This window comes from Rhinichthys klamathensis, unplaced genomic scaffold, assembly GCF_029890125.1.
Source record: "Rhinichthys klamathensis goyatoka isolate OS25496 unplaced genomic scaffold, OSU_Roscu_1.1 h1tg000094l_1, whole genome shotgun sequence".
Taxonomy (NCBI): domain Eukaryota; kingdom Metazoa; phylum Chordata; class Actinopteri; order Cypriniformes; family Leuciscidae; genus Rhinichthys; species Rhinichthys klamathensis.
In genome coordinates, this window is record NW_026606633.1 from 468595 (window position 1) to 493723 (window position 25129).

General features: G+C 35.9%; 3 protein-coding genes across 3 annotated transcripts; 1 reads left to right on the plus strand and 2 right to left on the minus strand.

The window, feature by feature from the left end:
- Positions 1-433: 433 nt before the first annotated feature.
- On the minus strand, positions 434-7464 carry tmem47 (transmembrane protein 47). The gene is made up of 3 exons (XM_056252304.1): positions 7052-7464; positions 1294-1434; positions 434-816 (listed from the first exon to the last, which is right to left on the minus strand). Exons 1-3 carry the CDS (start codon positions 7275-7277, stop codon positions 638-640), a joined length of 546 nt encoding a protein of 181 aa, XP_056108279.1. The 5' UTR covers positions 7278-7464; the 3' UTR covers positions 434-637.
- Positions 7465-9726: 2262 nt separating this feature from the next.
- On the plus strand, positions 9727-13079 carry prrg1 (proline rich Gla (G-carboxyglutamic acid) 1). Its single transcript, XM_056252305.1, has 3 exons — positions 9727-9823; positions 10236-10396; positions 12568-13079. Exons 1-3 carry the CDS (start codon positions 9814-9816, stop codon positions 13039-13041), a joined length of 645 nt encoding a protein of 214 aa, XP_056108280.1. The 5' UTR covers positions 9727-9813; the 3' UTR covers positions 13042-13079.
- Positions 13080-19278: 6199 nt separating this feature from the next.
- Positions 19279-24319, minus strand: cpox (coproporphyrinogen oxidase). The gene is made up of 7 exons (XM_056252306.1): positions 23647-24319; positions 22558-22701; positions 22226-22336; positions 21993-22134; positions 21449-21667; positions 20765-20869; positions 19279-20057 (listed from the first exon to the last, which is right to left on the minus strand). Exons 1-7 carry the CDS (start codon positions 24185-24187, stop codon positions 19973-19975), a joined length of 1347 nt encoding a protein of 448 aa, XP_056108281.1. The 5' UTR covers positions 24188-24319; the 3' UTR covers positions 19279-19972.
- Between the last annotated feature and the right edge of the window lie 810 nt (positions 24320-25129).

The following is a 25129-nucleotide window of genomic DNA, read 5'->3' on the forward strand; positions in this document are numbered from 1 at the left end:
TGTGACCACACCTTAAAGTGTAAGGACTTTATGACCAGGTGATCATAATATTATATACAGTATACCTATATTATACTGATTACTTCATTTTGGCTGATTAGTACTTTACTGTACTAACATCTTTCTTTTTTTCCAAATTGCATGATTTCTTTAATTTTATGTTCTTGGATGCATTCCAAGCCTTTAAAACCGTCTATCTTTCAAGTCTCAAAATGAATGTGCCTATCATGGCAGTTTAATTCTGTCAGATTTTTCTGTCTGCCTTGTTTCAGATCCCACCACAGATGGAGGTTTCTCCACTGATTACATCACAGACTGGCAGTATTCCTGTGAACATAGGTTGACAGGAATGTCAGATGCTCATGTGACGATCAGAAGTGTTAGAATAGCACGAGGAGAGCGAGGGAGAAGACAGACGGGAAAAGAATGAGAGTTTGATGAAGAGGTTTAATTGAATGATAGAGTAATCTGAGGAAAAAGAGAATGCATGTACGTATCTAACAGCTCGGTATTGCTCCGCATTTTGAGGGTCTGTGTGTTAGCGACAAGAGCAGGTTCCGAACAAACGTTCCGTGCACGAGGTGCTATCACAACAGTGAAGAGTACATTGAAGTGCATTGTGGGTGTTGTAGCATGTTTAGTAGTAATCTTCGTAGTTCTTAGGGTTCAGGCAGTAGAGAATGGCTCCTCCGAAGGAGAAGATGGTGGCTCCCCAGGCCAGACCGTAGCCCCAGTTAAACTCGTGGTATATTCTCAAACTGATGGTCTCAATGAACTTGATGGGATACAGCACCAAACAGCAGGCCTGTAGGACCACTGTGAGAAACAGAGGAGCACTGGCAATGAAATTTGCAATTATCAAAGAGACAAAAGTAGCTTAAGAACATTAAAAGTCTTCTAAATCCTCAATGGGCTTTATTCCTTGATAAGTTCCTCTACAAAGTGAGCAAGAGCCAACTTCAAAGCCATGTAAAAATCTTCTTAAAAGAGATGTGAAAATGTCTGTTTTAGATGTACCTTACAACTTTTCCCTGTGATGCGTTCATATTGAGAACAACTGATTACTGAGGCAGCTGTGTGATGTGGCTTGGAAAAAAAACTGTTTGGATGCAAATAATGCATTTGCTGTTTCCTGGACCATTAGCCGCAGCAATTGCGTCTTAGAGTCGACAACACATTTTAAATTCATAATACATGAACCCTAATTTAATGTGCGTGGAGAACAGAAATGGGAAGCCAACTTGTTAATGTCTTAAACATAAGTGTGTGTCTGTGTGTGTGTGTTTATTTCACCTGCAGCAAAGAGCATAACTGCGACCGGTCGGTAGAAGCGTCTCCTGGAGCGAATGCAGACAGACACCAGGGCCACCAGGAAGGAAAGGAGGATAAGGAAAGCTCCACCCAACAACAAAGCCAATGTGGCAATCTGCCAGTCTGCATTAAATCATTACATAAAAACACAAATAGATCAGTTTCATATCTCATTACATTGCATGCATTATATTCATATTATATAAACACATTATATCTAGCCTGGGAAAACCCAGACAACTTCCGGCAAATTTAGATTTGCTCTGAAAGTTAGTCTGGCAAAGAGCTCATTCAAGCCCATTTCTAATCCGTCGAAATCGAGGCACCAATCAGAAACGTTGGGGCGGGCTTTACACTATGACGACAGCGCTGGGATTTTGAAGCAGATTTTGTAGCCTACATTACAAAGATGGATGCCGCCGTCGAACATCACTCTTTCGAATCAGCTATCGCGTCTGTTTTAAGCGATTTGAACGTTTCCTTTTTGTTAAAAACCGAGCAAAGAACAACACTCGGAGATGTTTCTCCGCCGCTCTGCATACATCATCTCCTTCATCGCTCTGATTGGTTTTAGGTCTATCCGCGACGTCCGCTGGTGACGCCCCTCTGGAAATGATTCGTCTATGACGCTTTGCCAGACCATAACTCAGTTACAACTGAGAATGGTCTGGTTTTAACCAGGCTACATTATATCCAATGAAAGTAAATTATCATGGGATATACACCTCATTTAAACGCTAAAGAAACCTTATTTTATAGAAATAAAAAATTCTAACAATTTGGTCTGTTTCTCAAACAAAGATAATGAATGGTTTCAGAAGACTTAAATATCAACCACTTTTATGCTGTTTTTTGTCCTTTTTGAAGCTTTAAAGTTTCAGTCTTCACACTGTAATTGCATGGAAAACAGTGACTAACATAGTCTTCAGAATTTCTCTGAATTAGTTTGGAATGACATAAGGGTCTCATGTTTACATAGATAAAAATGTTTTGTGTGAAAACTGTGAATGGCCCCTTAAACTGTTCTTTTTACAGAGCCTCTAAACATGCTGAAAAGTCAATACACACATGCCTTCAGAATGGCTCACTTGGAACACTTACATCTTGGGTTTGCGTAACTGAAAGAATGAACCTCTGCGGGCAGCAGAGAGCTTATCGACAATTCTGGTGGGCTAAATGGGGCATCACGTAATGTATTCCTCCCTCCTTTTCTCTCTCCTTCAGCCCATCTTGTTTCTGCTTTTCATTCAAGCACTCTGAGACACTCAGCTAGAGTAGGGCCCAGAAATAGCGCTGAATCCTCCATGGAACGCAGGAGTGAGGGAGGGGGCAAGGAGAAAGAGTCAGAGAGGAGGTGCCTGAAACAGTATGCCTGCTTCCATATCTGACGACATGAGAGTAAATGTGTGGAATCTCACATGCACTTTAGGACAACTCCTGAGGAATCTCATTAGTTAGGCAAAAGGGAAACGCATTATAAGTAGACAATCTCTGAGGGGTGACTTGCAAAGTTTCTTTAGTTACGTGGGCTGAGGGAGTTTTTTCTTCAAACAGTCATTAAATTATTTATAACTCAATATGAAAAATTGTTCAAATTAGTTAGTAGTAAGTAACTTACATTTTAGAGACATTATTGACAATTACTTTTAATTTTTGCTCCGTCAACTAAGATAGATCCAAACAAAGCCACATTAGAATGCGTCTCTCAAGTAACAAATATGAATGGTGTTTGTGAATGATTCAGTGTTTTTGTATGAATCAGTTAAGCAAATGATTCTAAGACTCACTTGTAAGGACAGTCACTTGTTTTGAATCATGAATAAATCAGTGTTTGTGAACAAATCGGTTGAGAGAATGATTAAAGACCCACTCCGATGAAAATAATGTTTTTCTTGGTGTTAACATGTTCTTGTGGCATTTTTCTGATGTTAGAGGACATATCTTGAGAAAAATCAGCTCAAAGTTGTATTTCTGAGTATTTCTACATTCAAATGGCTGTGAATCAGTAGCAGACGCTAAAATGCCGGCTAAAATCGACTGGAGTTGTGACGTAGTAACTCCACTGGGCGTCTCCACACGCGACGTCTTGGAGTGAAATAATGATCGGTGATCGGTGATAACTTTGATTAACTTCGGATAATAATAATTAACGTGTATATAATACTGTTGCCCCACCGGTATTGGGGATGTAAGCTAGCGGGAGAGACAGAGCTGTGAATTCGGACATGCTTCTTTTGTCACATACTGTTTTTCGCCTACTGTATATACAGTAGCAGGGAAGTATGCAATTTCGAATGCAGCAGTGTTTAGGAATGAGTTGGCTGAGTGAATAATTCAATGACTCATTCATAAAGGCAGTCAATTGTTTTGAATTATGAATGAATCAGTAGACAAATTGATTGAGTGGACGATTAAATGATTCGCTCATAAAGACATTTGTTTTCAATCATGAATGTTTTTGAAATCGGGTGAATGAATGGTTCAATGACTCATAAAGTCACCTACTAGCATATCAATGTAACTTACAGAAAGGCTCACTTAAAACTTTTTTTTTTTTATTACAGCATGCTTTGTTGGTTTTTATTTAGCTTTTCAATATGGGGAATGGAGAAAAAATAACTGTTAAACAACAAAAAAGAACAAGAAGTATGTTTTATCAGTGCTACCTTACATCTAAAAAAGTTCTCATTCATTTTCTATAATTCAAGTGCAAGCAAACAATCTATTGGAACACTACGCATCATAAATAAAATCATAGTCACAGAGTGTTTGCACTGTTACACAAGTTAAACAAGAACATTACAGCAACCATTACTCATTAATTATGTAAAACGTATGATTCCTCTAAAACCTGACCAATGTCTTATTTTACTTTATAAAAGAGGCCAACAACAGCACACTATTGCATTCTGACTCTGCCATAATGATTATTTATGTATTATGTTTACAAATAAGTTTGTGAAGAATTGTTTTGAGAAGTTAGAGAAATTGCTGAAATTATATACTGTATATAAATATATATATATATATATATATATATATATACACACATATACATACATACACACACACACACATTAAAACAAAGACTATGATGATGTTTTTGTTTAGTTATCAAGTGATAAATGACTCAATTATTGAACCTGAGAAAGGCAACATTTCATAAGACCTCAATAGCTGTTTGTTTAAATGAAACCATAAAAGCACTGGATCCTCTCACAGGGTTTTGTTATTACACAGTGATATCTGTAAATAGAAACATTTTCATCAGCTTGGGGAAATGATCTATAATTTTCTCTGCTGGAAAATAATCATCTCTAGCACTAAATCATGTCAAAACATGATTTTCAGAGATGGTTGAGAGGCTCTGGGCTACTTCAGCTCCATTCCACCGTATAGTTTCGAACATAAGCAAACCCTTTTACCAAATACGGTTTATGATTTGGCATAATGTGTAATAAATATATCTGTCACCGCAGGAAGTTGGAGAGAGATGTATGAAACCAGAGCTGCTGATCTTTGCTTCTATATAAAAACAAAACTCTAACTGCTCGACCTCCAACCTCTCTGGATAGCCACCAAAAGCCTGGGAATCCTCAACAAGAGTGTCTTTCCCCTATATATCTGAGAAAAAGATTTCGACTTTATGTAACCTTGAGGTCTACGTCTGAGGGGTCTCCGGCAGAATAGAGCTTATCCAAAAACCCCTGCAGGACTACAGATGGAAATGAGGATACGAGATAAAAATCAAAACATTCATTACTATAATCTGTTTTTCAGCAACCAAGTGCCCCTTGGCAAGTTCTTTCAATCTGATACCGTGATGAGGGTAAAAAAAGAAGTCCAATGTCATAGATGAGAAACTGAATTCCGTCAATAAGACATAAGTCTCCACATTCCTCGCCATTCGCAGACAGGGAGAGAAATTGGTGTATAGTGCGGGCCACAGACTCTACATCGAACCGCTGCCTCTTCTCCAGTCGAACATAACATCCGCACAAAAAGACTCACACACTTTCACCACATTCCTGTTGTTTGCGATTATCTCTCCCCGAGAGCTTTCACAACCTCGGATTTCTGGTGCATCATGTGTGCATGTAAAAGGGAGTTTGTATATGTTAACATATCTATGTTGTTAAATTGACAGAGATAAACTAAAAAATGATGCGCTGCACTCAATGAAAGGTTAGGAAGCAAATATGCTGGTTCATAGAAGACTGGATCAGCCGGTAATTGCACAGCTAATGAGATTTAGTTTAATGCACAGTGCATGACACAGAGAAAACACAGAGGAAATGGAGTGACTGATTACAGAAAGCACAAAATCAATAATGCGCTGCAGAGGAAAGCCATTCACCCAGGCCGCTCCTTTGGTATTTTGACTGGGGCTTCATGACTTTATATGGAGTCAAACTGTGCTTTTTTTAAAAATGACGGGACAGGGTCCAGAGCCAAACAAGTTGTCATTGCAAAGCAGACCTAAAATAACATCTTAAATCTTAACTGCTTTTTGCTTTTCCGAAACTATACTATGAAAAAAATGCGCTAATGAATAACTACACTAACATATGAAATGGATATGCAGGAGGAACTGCCCCCAAACTGCAGTTTATTCGCTAACAAACCTTCACGCATGCCAGAAGGGAAGTTTCTTTTTGAGTGCAAAATGACATTTCTAGAATGCAGCACTTGTTTCCTTGGTAACTAATCTGTCCACATTAGGGCCTCTAGGGAGCTCTCCTCTCAAACTTAACCTCACTCCTTGGCCGGTGAGGAGACATTAACAAAGGCTCATTTTGTAGACAACAAAAGCAGAGTGAAACCCCAGCTGGACCACCGATTCCATCACACATTCCCACATCATCCAAAAGCCTTTCCACCAAACAAGCTGTGAATAAAATGCAGTGTGCTATTAAATGTTAAGGATCAATATCAATTAATTAATGAAGCATTCTTCACAAACATTGTCTCTAATTAATTAATCCTGGCTTGGAGGCTGGAGAGTCTTTTTTTGATAAAACAGGACGAATTCAAGGTTGTGTCCCCCCCCCCATTAGTTCAACCATTAGTTCAATCCTCAAGCTGTTTTAAACGAAGACTTATTTTTAATTACTAAATAATTAAACAGTGACTATCTTTTAAAACTTCCTATACTTATTCATTACATACTAGTAGCAACTATTAGAAATGAACTATTCATTTCTGACTAGTAATTATTGCTATTTTTCCTGGTACTTAAAAGATTTTTAATTGAACTATAAAGTAAGAAAACAGCAATTGAGACACAAAAATGTAACGAGGAACAACTGGAATATACTTGTGTTACATAAGGTATTAGTATGGGCTCTTAAAAATACGTATAGGCTAAGCTGAAATAGAGCTACACATTAATGCATTTAAAGGAGTAAACATTAAAACGACTAGTCATATCTGTTTTAACCTGACTAAGAAGAGATTTTAAAAAATCTTTTCTATACTTTTTCTATTTTCTCGGTATTTTATAAAAGCTGGTTAGCGTGAGCTGAACAATGAGTGATAATGATGCGCGAGGGAACGACGGGTCTCTTTTGTTATCTCATAAATCAAAGATGAGCCTCCAGGGTCATGATGCAGAGCTCACTAAAGTTAAAAAGACTGAACACTTTTTTGTTTTTTTCTGCATCTTGAATTATGTATCTGCAGCTCATCCTGTCTGAACAATGTCTATTGCAAAGTTGCAAAAGTAGCGCGTCTCACTCACCGGTCCCCAGCGTGCTGCTGCACCGCCAGGTCGCGGAGGCAGCGGGCTTCCAGCAAGACTCCCACAGGGACAGGTGGTACTGGTCATCTGCGGTGACCCACGCCGGACTCAGCACGGCCCCGACATCCAGGCACAGCGCGAGGAAAATACACACCAGACCCACCAACTTCAGGGGCGTCAACGCCGACACGCGCACTTCCTCCGCTCCGCTCACGGATGAGGCCATGTCGGCTGGGTGCGCGGCGATGAGGAGTGATGTTGCGCTGCGTCGCGGAGAAGCCAGGAACGATGATCCCAGACAATGTCTTTGGATCCGTATTCGCGATCAGTGTTTTGAAGATTGTGGAGCAGTTGCGCGAGAGGGACGCTGTAACAGCTGCCCTCGCGCTCCTGTGAACGCGAATGCACTGCACATTATTGAAAAATCTCGGCTGCACCTGCAGGGTCCTAGTGCCTAGGACTGGCCCGTGCCTCGTCAGAACGATTTGTTTACAAAGCGAAATGAAACGGCCCGTCCGGTTTTTGAGTCAACAATTCACTGATACGTTGAACGTACACTTTTCTTGTAAAATGTGTACCATAAATAATGTGTAAAATGTGCCAATAATCTTTGTTTTATTTACCAATTATAAAAACATTCTTTTTTTAGAATGTGGCTTCTTTATAGGCTAGCTAACATGTTTTTATGAAATGTAGGCTATAAATGTTTTCCCTTTCCCACAAAACGTTTGGATAGCATACTACATATCCATCACATGCAATCCAACGCTCAAGTAGGTCTATGTGGCAAGTACCTATACAGCAGTCAGTGTTTAATTTATGCTCTAAATTAATTGTTGAGAAATTATCTTTTTTTGTTGTTGTGTCAATATCTTTTTTTAAAAGACACATTACCCAATGTGCATGTTTGTGAGAGAACGAAAAATAAATAAAGGTGTGAGAGAAGGCAGTGACCGGACGTCTGACATTTTTCAGCGAATTCGATTCTTTCGAACAGTCCGTTCCGAACTGGTTAAAGGGACAGTTCACAAAAATATAAAAATTTTGTCATAATTTACTCACCCTCAAGTTGTTCCAAGAAGCATGTATGAGTTTTTTTCTTCTGTTGAACACAAAATAAAATATTTTGAAGAATGTTGGCAACCAGACAATAGAGGGCACTCACTGACTTCCATATAGAAAAAAAAAAATACAATATTTTTCATCTTCTAGAACTTCTTGGAGGTTTGAATGGCTGGGAGAATGAGACCATTTGACCAGGCGCACTGTGAGCCTATAGTCACTTATTGTAGGCTGCACACTTAACATTGCATTGCATTGCAACATTGCATATCTACTATTTATTATAGCTATACAGAAATGGACCATGGTGAACATATTTAGACAGTTTCTGAATAACTTTCAAAAAAGTCCAATACAAACGTTACTGTCACTCATCAACGACAGCCGTCATAGTTGCTAGGCGACAAGAGCAGTCCTTTGTAGGCTAGAACGTCCCATTTAAAAAGGATGCTGCCTTTGAATTGGCACACAGCTTGTATCTCCATCACTGAACTTATGCACATTATAACACATTTGGCCTAATTATATCTATCTTTTGTTTATCTTAACTTCTTAAAATAACACTCATTCTTACATTAAATTTGTTTAAATATTACATATTCCATTTTATTCATTACTATTGTTTATTTGAACAGTTGTTATTTAATCTTTTTTACATGACACAATTTTCCATTCTTCAAAGCTGCCAACACTTTCCTAGTAAGATTTTGTCTTGCCAATAAAGCACACTAAAAATGTAATTAAAATTATTTTTAAGAGAATAATATGGAGAAGAGTAACAAGCGATGAGTCAAAAAGCAACAGCAATAAAATGTTTCACCACACCCAATTAAGATGTAGCTATGCTACTCAATTCATGCATTCAATTTCACTTTTCTTTTCTAACAAGCCTCTGTGAAAGCTGATATAAGCCTAATCCTTACTAATTTCTTTCTGTCTCATATATCAACCAAAATAAATAATCTTGTTCTGTAATTACTCCACACGCCCCGAAACCCGCGTCAGCTGCTTTTTATGTTCATTACCAGAGCCATGGCTCTGTTCAGTTCATTCTGTCTGCTGACTGCGCATGCGCCAAATCAGGACATTGGCACTAAGCCTTACACGTTTGGGTGGAACGGGTAAACACAGTTTTTGGACATTTTATTAATCTAATTTAAAGTCGCAGCTTGTTCTATATATTACATACAAAAGACATAGTTTCGGACGCGTCGATGGTTAGATTAATTTGTGTGGTTTTTATGTAGAAAACCGTGTCGACAAGCTTCAGTCGATATCGGGCTGAATTAGCGACACAATTCCGTATGCTTGTCATGTTTTTAATGTTTCGAGGCGGCAATTTTACGTTTCGATATAGTAAAAGAACGTCGTGCTTGTCAAAACGTGCCCGTTTTTATCCGTGTGCCATTGGTTAAGTGTGTCCTATGCATGCTAGTAAGCTAACAGTCCTTGAGACATACAGAATGATTTATGTTTTTTTACATGTTTTTTTTTTTTTTTTTTTGGTGTTTATTGTAACTTAACGTATGGACGTAGTGTTTTATGTCAACATTCATCTTGAATGTTCCTGTTGTTTTGACTTTGAGATACTGAAAATGCATGAGCACAAGTGATATAAATGTGTGGTCGTTGATTAAACCTGGGTGTCTGTTCTGTCATTCTCAAGGTCCAGTTTCCCTCTCTAATAAGCTGCAGGAATCATGGGAGCTGGTGAGTCCTTCTAGTCTTTTTCGGACAGAGACTGTGATATTCTCAAGGACGCTCTTTTGTGTTTCTTAACGTTGCTAAGATATGTAGTGGGTCTGTATGCTGAGCCTGCTAGTGATAATGGATGTCACGTGAAGGACATATGTCAGTAATTTCCAATTAGTATTAATTACAGATTATCAATAGGGGTCTCAGCCTACATAGCGTCTCTAATATTTAATCCATGACTAATCTGATATTTATGGCTCACAATATAGCATCGGTTTTATTTCCCCCACTCTCAATGGTGAGAAACAGTGGGCTACTCTTTTTCAAACGTCCTGTGCCAGGGAGGAACTGGCATTTCAAAGAAATGACTTTGTCAGCCCCCCTCCTTGTTTCTGTGCTGTACGCTTATTGTTTGTATTTCCACCAGTGTTCCTGCCAGCAGATGCCGCACACTCGGTGCTGCGGAGGCTCCCGAGAGCAAACTTCTTCTTGGAGGAGATGAAACAAGGGAACATCCAGCGGGAATGCAGGGAGGAAATCTGCAATTATGAAGAAGCCAGGGAGGCATTTGAGAATGATGAGAAAACTGTGAGTTTGGGGTAGATTTGTGCTCCTCTTTTTTTGTTGTTGTTGCATGAACTTGAACACTACTTCTTAAATCATTCCGCTCTGTGGCATTTCCTCTAAGCGGGAAGTGAGCATTATCGACAGGAAAGCCTCACTGGGTTCACATTTTCTCGGGATGGCTAATTATGTGTTATTCAGATTAAGGATGTTTGGGTTGTGTGTTCTTGCAGGAGTTTACACTGTATATTCAAAATGACAGGACAATGATAAGCTGAATATGTGATTGCGTAATGTGTGCATCTGTTGAGTCCAGGGTAAGGGTGGTTGATTTGGGGGGGATCTAATTGACCGTTTTCACACTACGGGTTTCTCAGAAGCTGTAGTCGTCATAGTTGGGTAAACTTCTATAGTGGTAAATGAGAGATTACATTAAATATTTTTTTGTGTTCCCATTTGCTCAAATAACAAAAGGAAAACCCCACAATAGTTTTTCACAACTTTCAAAAAGAGTAAAAAAGAGAGAAAGACGTCAACTTTACCGTCACTCACAGCCGCTGTATTAAAAAACACCCTCACAGCAGCTTTAACTAGTTTTTTTTTTTTTTTTCATGCAAAGGTAATATAATGCAGTATAGTGTTATAAATGTACATAATTGTTTTTAAATTGAAAATATAAAAAACAGAATAAAAAAAAAAGGATTTACGATGCTGATGACCGTTAAACTTTAAAATCAAGTGACCCAATCTCACAGCACAGGTAGAGATGAGTTTGCATGGAGCGGCATTTACTGTGAACTGAGACACTGAAAACACTGGATTGTGATCCAGGAGCATACGTGCACTTATCTCTATTTAATTAAATCACAGTTTTATTTCAATCATCAGTTTTGTTTCGATTAATTGCAGCCCTAGTACAGGGTTGTGCAAAGTCCAGAATTTAATGATTGTCTCCCTTTTTAATCATGAGTTGGAATTTAAATTAAATTGGTCACAGCCCATGGGAATTTGAATTAAAATTTGAATAACAGGAAGAAGAATTGTAATTCAATGAATTTCAACACGTGATTAATTCTTGAAAATTAAGTGTTTGGTCCACAAAAGTTCATTTAAATAGATGAACTGAATACAAATTTATTTAGGTGTAATTTCAACACCTCTCTATCATTATCTCTGTCCTTTGAAACTGATAATCTTCAAAACTGTCAAATAAGGTGCTGTTTACACTAGTGCATTTTTGTTTTAACACAGCGTTTTAAAATGAAAACGATCCTCGTTCATACTGGCGTTTACACTGCGTTTCAGAAAAGATCTCCGTCCGCACTACATGACCGAAAACGCATGTCGCATGTCACATGACCATTCATGCACACTGGGCATGCGCGTAGTTTAAACAGTTGCCAATTGCTCTAATAATAGCTTGCTGCTTGCACATGTAGGCAGCTTCAGTATTTTAAAATGTGGAGTTTAACTGCACAATGGCTTCTAAAAAGGACAAGACTGTCAGGAAAGCTTGCAGTTCTGTCTCCATGTTTACATGGTCGTCGAGGCTGGTCTGTTACAGAGCCATTGAGAGAGACTGATCTGGTCTGTTATTGTCATGTTCCGGTAGCGTAATGTGGACAGCCACGCCTTTGTTTTCAAAAGTCTCCGTTTTGGTCTGATTACCCTAAGACGCAAACCCAGAGTTTTTAAACTAAATAAAACAGTGTCTGCAGCATTTCCAAAAGCCTCCATTTTTGAGGGTCCAAAACTCCAGAGGTGTGTAGACGCCAGGGTTAACCGTAGCAAAAGTTATGCGTTCTAAATCCAAAACGCACTAGTGTAAACGGGGCCTAAGCCAAGATTTACTATTAACAGACTTTATAGTTAGTTTTCTCCAGAATTACTTTTTGAATTGTCAATACAATTTATTTGTACTTCTTTATTCAAATACGAAGTGCAATTCTACATCATGTTGGCTATCTTGATTCAAATTGAGTAATTGAAGTGTAATTCAAAAGGCGTTCACAATTCAGTTCTGTATGGTGCACAGTCATTGCTTTGTGTTGTTGTGCATGGTCTTGGTTATTGGTCTGAATGACGTTGAGGGTTTTTTGTTTAGAATCCAAACAAATGGCTTTTGCTTATTATTTACATTTATGCAGACAGTGTTCTTATATTGTTTTGTTTCTTTCACCTTGTGACCCTTACAGAGGCGATTCTGGGAGGAGTACCAGCGTGAGAGCAGCCCTAGGCCTGGAGGCCTTGAGTCCATCGCTGGTGGCGTTCATTCCCTGTACCTGATCTTACCGCTGCTGCTGGTTTTGCTGCTCATTGCTGCGGTTTCCATCACAGTTTGGAGATGTCACTCACGCAAAAGATCCCAGCAAAGCCCTGCCATTGGGCGTCCACAAAGAGACACAACCCTATCTGTGGTGTCAATGGACCAGTGGGGTCGGGACTACCATCCTGACATCAGTCCTCACTCCGAGATCAGTGCCCACAGTAGCCCCGCCTACCCAGGCGCTGACCTCACACCTGGGCGGGGCAGTCGGGGTGACCCGCCCCCTTCATATGAGGAAGCTGTGGGCCATACAGATATACAGATTGAAGCAGAGCCTCCACCACAATATGAAGACATCATCAGTAACCACGGTAGCACGGTTGTCATCTCCCAGGGAAAGTGATGCATCTTCCAGGCACCAATACTGTATATTTTTTTACAACTTCAGGCTTTATTTTCAATTCCAGCACTAACAAAACTAAAGCTAAACTGCTTTAAAAAAGGAGTAGAAGTGATGTGAAGGCCAAGTATGGTAACCCATACTCTGAATTTTCCTCTGCATTTAACCCATCCAAGTTAGTGCACACACATTAGGAGCAGTGAGTAGTGAACACACACTGCTGCAGATTTCTTTTATTTCAGAAATGATTTCAGAACTCCTGACAGCTGGAATCTTGACCCAAGCCCAAATCCAATGACAAGGAAGTACTCAAACATGAACAACTCACACACATTCTTCCTAGTATGACTTACTAAGAAATGAGCTAAACATTTTTTTTTTCTTCAGTTGTGGCCTCTTATTGGACCATTTAGAACTATAATACTAAATCGTAAGATTCAGTGAAAAACAAAATTGCACAATATTTTCAGGAAGTTGTACATTTTAATGTTTACTGACATGCTATAATTTAAGGTTCATTGTAACCTTCAGAGATAAGTTTAGCTTGGGCTATCTCGGTAACCTTTGTAATTGCATAGACGCCTTTATGCACTGGACTCACAGCATCAATGAAACATTGATATTGGGTCTCTAGTTGAGGTTTTAAACACTGTGTTAGATTTAGTTAACATGTTGGAAACTGTTCAGCTGAATGGGTAACCAATTACAATGTTTGGTCAATGTTATCAGCAATGCTGTTTCAAGCAAAATTTCACAAATCCTGAATTTGTGTAGCATCATGGTTTCTGAATCAGCCTGAGTCGTCAGCGTGTGTGAAGTTTTGACTCAGATTTGCTGTAGGAAAATACAATACTGAGCTATTGTATTGTACAAGTGTGGTTTGAGTTTTGTCATTGCAGTTAAGCCACATTGAGTTCCATGGAAAGACATGTTAACTAAATGGTCTATGCAACAGTGCTCTCTTTTCTCCATATTTTTGGAGCAGTTTACATGGTCACAGCCTTGTGAAATTTATTGTGGCCAAGGATTAAGCAGGCATATTTAGCATCCCAAGCTGGGAATACTAGAACAAGCAAGAAAAATGTTCCACATTGGAGGTAATTATTAAGGAACAAGAACCATGCTTTTTGTTTGTTGTGAGCTGTGTGCAGACTTTCTTTTAGATTTGTTTTAGAGTACATAACTTTTTGTTTCTCTAACCTCTAACAGTTATTGACCAAGCTTTTTACTTGTCGAAGGCTGATTTCGCACTTGATTAGATTATTTGAAACGATTTCAAGCCTTTCACACTATAGTTTTGGGTCCGAATTGTGCTATGTTTGAATTAACAACGTGAGAACTAGCAGCAGCTGTTTCCCACTATAAATAGGGCCCACTACAAAGCAAAACTCTTTTCTCCATGACAAATGATTTGTTGGTAACACTTCACCTGAACCCTTTATGTATAATGCATTATAAAGGGTTTCATGATGTACATTTTAATGCATTGTATATTTTCATAAATAATTGTTAAAGTTAAAATGCATTATATTTGCAGATTCTTTGTTACATCTAAAATGGGTTTTGTCATGTTTTAATACATTATATTTTGTACATTTGTAACAATGAATAGATAATGTATTATGACTGTGGTTGCACTTATTCATGAGACCATAAGGTGCTTTAAAAGGCATAATTAATGCATTAAAAATACTTTTATAAATAATGCATTATATATAAAGGATTCAAGTAATGTGTTACTGATTTTGCCTGCCTGGTGAAAAGTTTCAGACTGTTAAACAAATATGGAAATTTGACACTAGCTTTCAGGTTGGGCTTGACTGTGTTTAACAGCAAGCAGACACCTTTTAGTTCATAAAAAAAAATATTCTTGGTTTCTTACTCTTGTTTTCTCCTCAGGCCCTTGCTACACTAAAGAAAAACCAAGAGAATTTAAGATTAGGATCAAATTAGGGAACAAGTCGTCCCCTAAAAATAAAAGGAAAAACTTGACAAGGAAACGTTCAGTATTAAATATCAGGAAAGTGTGTGTTTATGGGTGTGGGGGAGGGGTAATATAATGGAAAACAGTCAATGCTTTTATATTTGTTCAGTAACTATGAGTGAATGCACTTTTTTCAGGGCACCAATTGCTCTTAGTAAAGGAATATTATTTAATGTGTAAAGGAATATTAATGGAAAAATGTGGCAAGGCTGTTGGATTTCTACGGTTTATATTTTCCGTTCATCAACGACATGCTCGGCTTACATAAATATGCAATAAAATACATCACCAGCACTAACTCAAGAAAGCTTCGTGAAAATCAAAACAGTCTCACTTTGCCTAAAATTGTTTGTTTTTAAAGATGTTATGAAATAAGACTACTGTCACTTGAAATACAGTCTGATGATGTTGCAAGTTTGGATGGAGTTGCTGTATATTTGCAGGCTGATATTTCTGTGGTAGTTAGGAGTGACCGTGGTGGTGTTTATTGCTTAAGCCTTACTCAGAGATAGATTAAAAAATGTATATATAAATGTGTTTAATTTTTTGTAATGATTGAGCTTGACTTTTTATTTGTAATAAAAAGAAATGTTCCTCTCAGTCCTCTGACTTTGTTCATCCACTGCTCGGTGAACTATTGTTTAAAATGTTTACTTTTAGTCACAGTGGGGATAGTAAAGTCTTTTACATTGTTACAAAAGATTGTTACTTAAAATAAATGCTGTTCTTTTGAATTGACTATTTATCAAATAATCTTGAAAATAGATTGATAAAGTTAAAGTTCCTATTATTTTTTGTCAGACTAGAAGTCTAATATAGCATTATGAACATATAAATATCTACTATATGTAAAATGTACAACGTCTTTGTTTTTTAGTATTCCTAGTATTTTAGTATTACAGACCCAAATGAGTTCGTCTTAAGATCTAATGTTCTTCCTATAAAATTCAGTCTAGTTTCAACATATCCATTAATGTTAAAATGCACCACATTTACTGAGATACAGCAGTCAACATTTGAAGTGGATCAAACAAGTTCATCAAAGTTGTCCTAAGACAAGAACAGGTATTGTTCAAAATTCATGTATAACTGATGAAAGATTTTGATCCACTTCAAATGTTTACTACTGTACATTGCCTACGTCCAAACAAGCACACAAAGTTGTAACTTATTAACTGTATGAGCAGATTTGGATGCTAAAACACTGGACATCATCACACAAAATTAATGTTCTGTTGCCTTAGAGACATTTGGCTATTATCATTAATGTTTGACCATGCCAAATGTGAACAAATGTTAGACGATTTTATTACACGTAATTGTTTGGCAGCCATGTTGAAACTGAATGGATTTAATGTTAACTAGTGCAATGCCAGTGCAAAATCAGTTTTTGTGTGTTTTTAGTAATTGTTGGTTTGGTATGTTTGAGTTGCTGAATAGCCTAGGCTATTATTACATAGGAGCCTAAACTCTGAGAAAACTATAACGTTAAGCGCACCAGAATAAAATATAATATTCAGAATTAAACAGTGTAGCTGACTTACAGATTCAGTTAAATCGCTACTTTTTCAAAAATGAATCGATACTTTTTCTAAAATGAATCGCTACTTTTTCAAAAGTGAATCGCTACTTTTTCAAAACTGAATCGCTATTTTTTCTAAAAGAATCGCTACTTTTTTCAAAAAGAATCGCTACTTTTTTATATAGTATAGTAAATTTATAATAATAATAATAATGTAACAAATGTATAATAACACTGTAATAAATGTATAATTACATTGTAATAAACGTTAAATTACATTGTAATAAACGTTAAATTACATTGTAATAAACGTTAAATTACATTGTAATAAACGTTAAATTACATTGTAATAAACATGTAATTACATTGTATAAGAATCGCTTATATAAAGCGATATTACATTATATAAAGAATCGCTACTTTTTCAAAAAAGAATCGCTACTTAAAAAAAAAAAAAAAAGAATCGCTACTTAAAAAAAAAGAAAAAAAAGAATCGGTACTTTTAAAAAAAAGAATTAGCTACTTTAAAAAAAAGAATCCCTACTTTTTCAAAAAGAATCGCTACTTTAAAAAAAAAAAAGAATCGCTACTTTTTCAACAAAAAAAAGAATCAGTACTTTTTTAAAAAAGAATCGCTACTTTAAAAAAAGAATCTCTACTTTTTCAAAAAGAATCGCTACTTTTTAAAAAAAGAATCGCTACTTTTTAAAAAATCGCTACTTTTTCCAGAAAGAATCAACAAATGTATAATAATAATAATGTCACAAATGTATTTACAAATGTAATTACATTATAATAAACGTATAATTTCATTGAAATAAATGTATAATAACACTAATGTATAATTACGTTGTAATAAACTTATAATTACATTGTAATAAATGTATAATAACACTGTAATGTGTAATTACATTGTAATAAACGTATAATTACATTGTAATAAATGTATAATAACATTTTTAAACTACTTTTTTCAAAAAGAATAGCTACTTTTTCAAAAAGAATCGCTACTTTTTCCAAAAAGAATCGATACTTTTTCAAAAAGAATCGCTACTTTTTCAAAAAGAATCGCTACTTTTTTGAAAAAGAATCGCTACTTTTTGAAAAAGAATTGCCACTTTTTCAAAAAGAATCGCTACTTTTTCAAAAATCGCTACTTTTTTCAAAAAGAATCGCTACTTTTTCAAAAAGAATTGCAACTTTTTTTTATTAAAAAATCGCAACTTTTTTCAAAAAGAATCGCTACTTTTTAAAAAAGAATCGCTACTTTTTCCATAAAGAATCGCTACCTTTTCCAAAAAGAATCGCTACTTTTCCAAAAAGAATCGCTACTTTATCAAAAAGAATCGCTACATTTTTCCAAAAAGAATCGCTACTTTTAAAAAATCGCTACTTTTTCAAAAAAGAATCGCTACTTTTCAAAAAGAATTGCTACTTTTTACAAAAGAATCGCTACTTTTCCCAAAAAGAATCAACAAATGTATAATAATAATGTAGCAAATGTATAATAACACTGTAATAAATGTATAATTACTTTGTAATAAATTTATAGTAACACTGTAATGTATAATTACATTGTAATAAATGTATAATTACATTGTAATAAATGTATAATTACATTGTAATAAATGTATAATTACATTGTAATAAATGTATAAAACACTGTAATATATAATTACATTGTAATAAACGTATAATTAGTAATAAATGTATAAAACACTGTAATATATAATTACATTGTAATAAACGTATAATTACATTGTAATAAATGTATAATAACACTGTAATAAATGTATATTTACATTGTAATAAACATATAATTATATTGTAATAAATGTATAATAACACTGTAATAAATGTATAATTACATTGTAATAAATGTATAACTGTAATAAATGTATAATTACACTGTAATAAATTTATAATAACACTGTAATGCATAATTACATTGTAATAAACATAATTACACTGTAATAAATGTATAATTACATTGTATTAAATGTATAATAATACTGTAAACTATGTTTAATTACATCATAATAAATGTATAATTACATTGTAATAAATGTATAATAACCTTGAAAAGAATCGCTACATTTCTCAAAAAGAATCGCTACTTTTTTACTTCAGAAGTAAACAGTGTAGCTGACTTTAGCTGACAGAATGTTTATTTTTAAACCACAACTTCAATGTGTGCTTCTTTTACAGATATATTTAATGATATATTTTGCATTTCTAATCCAAACAATGTCAAACTCGGCACTGCACTTACTCACTTACACTTATTACTTGAAATCCATCAGACTAACAGTTCGAGAGATATTCGATTAACAGACAGACAGACACACAGATGTTTGTTAGATAGATAGATAGATAGATAGATAGATAGATAGATAGATAGATAGATAGATAGATAGATAGATAGATAGATAGATAGATAGATAGATAGATAGATAGATAGATAGATAGATAGATAGATAGATAGATAGATAGATAGATAGATAGATAGATAGATAGATAGATAGATAGATAGATAGATAGATAGATAGATAGATAGATAGATAGATAGATAGATAGATAGATAGATAGATAGATAGATAGATAGATAGATAGATAGATAGATAGATAGATAGATAGATAGATAGATAGATAGATAGATAGATAGATAGATAGATAGATAGATAGATAGATAGATAGATAGATAGATAGATAGATAGATAGATAGATAGACACCTTTACTAAAAAACTTATACTTTATTGACATGTATACCAAATTAAACCACATTTAAAAACACTTTATTGTTTTTTTAATACACAGAATAGCAACATTACATTGTCCTGAGAATATTTCTTATTATAATTTTAATATCTGTAAAAAACAAAAAAAAGCCCAGTAGTGGAATAGAGATCTGTTAGTGCATGACAGGACACAAAAATGGACTTGAAGTGAGAGAGAAAACGAACAGTGCTAGAAAAGCAATAATGGCATGGCGCTTGCATCAGCACAGGTTAAACATGACCATTTAGACATACGAGGCTGACACGTCCATTCAAAAACAGCATACCAAGGTCATTAACAGTTTCGAATACACCAGTAGTCATAATTAAAGCAGTGCAAGCAGAAACAAAGCTGTAACTAAGTAACACTGTCACAGGAGTAAACACTGCCTCTCCAGTGAATCCATACAGCCAATGGCAGTGATAGAGAGTTCATTACAGCCAAGCCAGTAATCGTGCTGTGTAGCAGTCAGTCAGCAAAGAGCCAATGAGTCAAATGTGTCCTGCCATAGTCTATTTTACTGAATGTTGTTGTTCTATCTAAATATCTAGAGGTTGCTGATATGTTTGGTATCCAGAGACAAACCCACCCTCCATTTTCACAATTCCCAACCAATATTGGTGAGTGGACGAATGAATCTTCCTCTCAATCATATCCATTCTTTAGGGTTTCGTAAGACCTCCAGTATCTCTGCTTCCTTAGTGCCTTTTGTGGGCTCATGCATGTACTCCCACCTGAAATGAAACATTTACGGAGTTTTTAATGTCAAACAATAGATAAATACAGTAGACACAATAATTAAAAAACAAAAAAGTTCTACTTTCAAACATTACATTGAGTTTTTAAAAGGGTCATATCATGAGGAAATGAATAATTGTTGTGGTTGTCATATGAGCTCTTTTTACACTCAAAGAGGGCTTTACTCACAGGGTCAGTGAGTAAAGTGGATAATGCTTGTGCAAAAAATAAATTACATCTGTTTTGGAAAAACAGCCTCAGGAAAAAAAAAAACTTTTTTAAAAAAACATTTAAAGGGATAATTCACCCATAAATGTAAATTGTCTCATCATTTACTCACCCTCAGGTAGTTCCAAACCTGTATGAGTTTCTTTCTTCTTTTGAACACAAAAGAAGATATTTTGAAGAATGTTGGCAATCAAACAGTTGATGGTAGCCATTGATTTCCATAGTAGTAAAAAAAAAAAAATACTATGGAATTTAATGGCTACCGTAAACTATCTGGTTACCAACATTCTTCAAAATATCTTCTTTTATGAGAAACTCATACAGGTTTGCAATAACCTGAGGGTGAGTAAATTATGACAGAATTTAAATTATGCAGGTAAACAAAGTTCACAAAAATAACTTTAATAAAAGCTCGAGAGGATCTTCCATGGCAAAAGGCAGTAGCTCTGATGTGATAGACACAGTTTGCTCAGACCTTGCAGTAAGCGGTAGGGACATCAGGATGCTCTCGATGCGTGACCCAGGTGTGGCCAGGCCAAATTTCACCCCTCTGTCATACACTAAATTAAATTCCACATATCTAAGAAACACAAAGAGAGTTTGGTTACCTGCTGAACATTTACATCGATATGACATACACTTGAAGACAACTTCAATTTAGTCTCATAACTATGTTATATTAATATACATTTGTTGTATTATATTGTATAATAAAAATTAAATTGTAAATATAATTTTTAATATAGTTCAGTATGTTACGGGTTATAAAATGGTTCTTCAGTATTATACTTTTAATCAAATAAAAATATATATTTATATACTACGGTTCGGGTCAGCAAGATGTTTTTGAAAGAAGTCTCTTATCAAGGCTACGTTCATTTGATCAAAAATACAGTAATATTGTCAAATATTATAATTTATACATTTTTGTTTTTAAATAAATTTTAAAATGTAATTTATCCTGTGATGGCAAAGCTGAATTTTCAGCAACATTACTCCAGTCTTCAGTGTCACACGATCCTTCAGAAATCATTCTAATATGCTGATTTGCTGCTCAAGAAACATTTCATATTCCTCAGTGTTGAAAAGATTGATACATAAACAGTAGTGTATATAAAAAAGAAATTCCAAATCAGTATGGACTTTCCCTTGAACTAACCTGCCTCTCCTGACTTGCTGCCAGCCCTTCTCCTCCGGGGTAAAGGAGTCATTTAGATGTTTGTATACTATGGGCAAGTAACAGGGCACCACAGTTTTAGCACAGCTCTTCACAAAATTAAAAGCCTCCTCCTGATTGGGCGAATCCAAATCATCAAAAAAGATCCCGCCAATGCCTCTCGTCTCTCCTCGGTGACGGATGTAGAAGTAGTTGTCACACCTTAAGAAAAAAAGAAAAAAAAACAATTAAAAAAAACTAAATAAAAAAAACTAACTAAAGAAAGAAAGAAAGAAAGAAAGAAAGAAAGAAAGAAAGAAAGAAAGAAAGAAAGAAAGAAAGAATTTTTTTTAAAGGATGTTACAACACAAAAGTGTTGACTCACACAATACAGTGGCTGCTTCAAATAATGGGAAATCTTATCTTTGCTGAACAGTTCAAATCCACCCAGAAGATAGAACACTCATACACCACACGCATACACACACACCCATAACAGCTGTAACACACCCGATTCACACAGACATAATAGTAATGAGATTCCTACCACTTTTTGAAGTCTGGGTAAAATTTAGGATTGTGCTTGTCACATGCTTTCTTTAAAGTCTTGTGAAAATGGGCGGCATCTTCCAAATTAATGTAAACAGGAGTGAGATCCGTTCCTCCACCAAACCACCACTGCTTTGTGCCTGAGAGAAGGAGAGAGAGCGAGATGGGTGGTGGACACAGATAACAACATCTCTCCTCACACAGCCTCAAATGACTTCGCTAAACACCCACCATCTGCTTCCTCAATCTCAAAGTATCTGTAGTTGAAGTGCACTGTGGGAATGTGGGGGTTTTTGGGGTGTATGACTGAACTCACACCCATGGCACAGAACGGCAACTTCCCTGGAACACAGAGATAATGCTAAACGGTAAAAACGAAAGCATCACATGTCACATCTTCTCAATCACTCTCAATCCCATGAAGAATGACAAATCATCAGAGTAACAGCCTCAGTTCAAACTGAGCTCAAAAAGAAAAACTAGAAGTAGAACTGAAGATTTAAGGAACTGGTTCCTTCAGTCACACTCTGCATTCACCTCGAAACGGGAAGTCAGTCTCTCACCATCTTTCCCTTTCAGAACTTTTCCACGGCTGCGCATTTGTTTGGCGGCCTCCTCGGTGAGATTCCCAAACACCACGGATACGTTCACACCCGCTTTCTCAAAAACCTTCCCATCTTGCAACACACAGCTGATGCCCCCTCCACCTTTATCAGACACAAGACAAACATGATGTGTTACAGTGTAACACCAGCATGAAGCTTCTAGCTAATAATTAATTTATTAATGTTTCAATGTTATAGGTTTAATAAAGCAAAATCTAATCACTGATCTATGGAACAATTTTTTTTTATAGCAGATTATTATTATCATATATAATAATAAAGCACACATTTTTGGCACAATGATAACTAAATAATTAGAATCAGTTAATGGAATGGAATGGAATGTCTCCAAAACTAAATTGGCCACAAGATTTTGCCATTTATTGGCAAACCCGATACAAAACCAATTAAAAGGAACATTTGGAAAGGCATATCATGACCTATGAAGCCCATTTCTGACTTTGTTGGATAACAAAATAACTATAACATTCATACTCTAGTCTAGACAGAAGAGTAGGCCTACATCTTGTATAAGTGTATAGTGCGTCATCTGGGACAAAATACAAGTCATACGATAAAAAGATACAAAGTCATAAGATACAAAGTCAAATTTATGAGATAAAACGTTGAAATTGAGGGGGGGGGGGGAGAGTAAAAATGACCAGATAAAAGGCCATAATTCTGACAAAAAAAAGTCGAAATTGTGATTAAAAGTCGAAATGAGATAAAATAATAATTATGAGATAAAATGTCTTTTTAGATCATAATTATGTCACAAATACGATTTACCAAAACATGCTTTTTTCTTATGTTCTTATCCGAAAAAAAGGGGCCTCCATGTACTGTACCTTTTGCCCTAAACATAAATCAGGACTTTGGACCATAATGTTTGCTCTACTTTATCGAAGGCTTGCTTATGTTATGGTACATATTTTTAAAGATTCATTCACACATTTACTTTTTTAAACACACATTGAAATTCATTATATTTTAATATTATTTAAACGTTATAATATTAGTGAAGTAGGGCAGTAAAAACGAGCCAACCTTCTTTTCTAGTCCAGGTGTCCACCTTGAACGTTCCTCCATCCACCTCCTCAAGGGCTTTACAGAACGCAGCCTGCGTCTCCATGATGAGCATCTCCATTCTCGTAGACATCGCGTCTTTCCTCGTCTCTAAGACCTTGATGTCAGTGACTGGTGGAGACATGAACGACTTGCATCTTTCCCGCATGTCTCCCTCCACTTCTTCAACCTTGGAAATCTTCGTTGCCATTTCTGCCCGCTGAAAGTGACTTACACCTGCCGCCAGAACCCCAGTGACAGCTGCTGCCCCAGCAGCCAGAAATACACCTTTACCGTACCGCCCGAGTGAGATCCTCCCCGGCGAAGCTTGAGACATCTGTCTCGTTCCTGCTCTTACGAATGACCATTTTCCTCCCGGAAGAAAGGCACATTTACGGAGGGTAGAGTAACGGGCTACGAAAGAGTGGAAATCAGCAGTACCATGCGCAGAGCGGGACGCTCGACACAGTCTTGCTATTGATCTCGCTGAGTTGTTTATTGTGTACAAAGCTACAGAAGTCATTTTGTCTACTGAGCGAGAACAACTGTATCTGTCCACGAGCTGTGAGTTGATAACAGGATCATGAATAGGTGTAAAGTAACTATATGCAATTTTGCACGTAGCTTCTTCAACAGTTCTACTCGCGGAGGCGTGTCTTGATTTTTGTATACGAACCGAGGTGTATTGTGGGAAATTGAGTTTTTCCACATGTAAATAGTACATAATTCCATTCAATACGGACTACATATACCATAGACGTGACACAAAAGCTAAAACATGATACGTACTTCCGAGATTATAAAAAGGAGGTCTTTTAAAAATGTCAAAAACGCAAGTGCCAAGCCCTCCACGTTATAATTCACACTCTATCCCAGGGGTTTCCAATCTTTTGGATACCACGGACACCCAAATAGGATCAGCCCTGTGTGAAGGACCCTCATCCTAAAATTTATAAGGCATCCCTCTTTTGTAAACACCCAATTTATACACTTTAAAAAATAATATTATAAATCCAAAAATTAGTTTCTGTTACATTATTATATATTGTGTTCTACTCATGAGTGCACTGTAGTAATGTATTGTTATATGTATTATCATTTTTGTTTATTTCATTTTAATAAAATTTTTATTTATTAATATTAATCATTGTTTATTTTAATCTATTTTAATCTATTTAATAGACTAATAACTATCTAATAACTTTTTAATCACATTTTGAATGAATTTATTTGTTTATTATTTATTTTCAGTTTTTCTCTAGACTTTTCCACAGACATTTGAACCCCCTGCTCTATCCTTTTATAAATACCTTTAATACTAATAATAAAAATAAAAATAACGTGCAATAATTGTTGCCTTTGTGCTAATGTTGTTGACAATTAGAATATTGCCAAAGCATAAAGTATACAAATAGACAATAAATTTAAAAATAAGGTAAAATAAGTAGAGACATTAAGGACATAA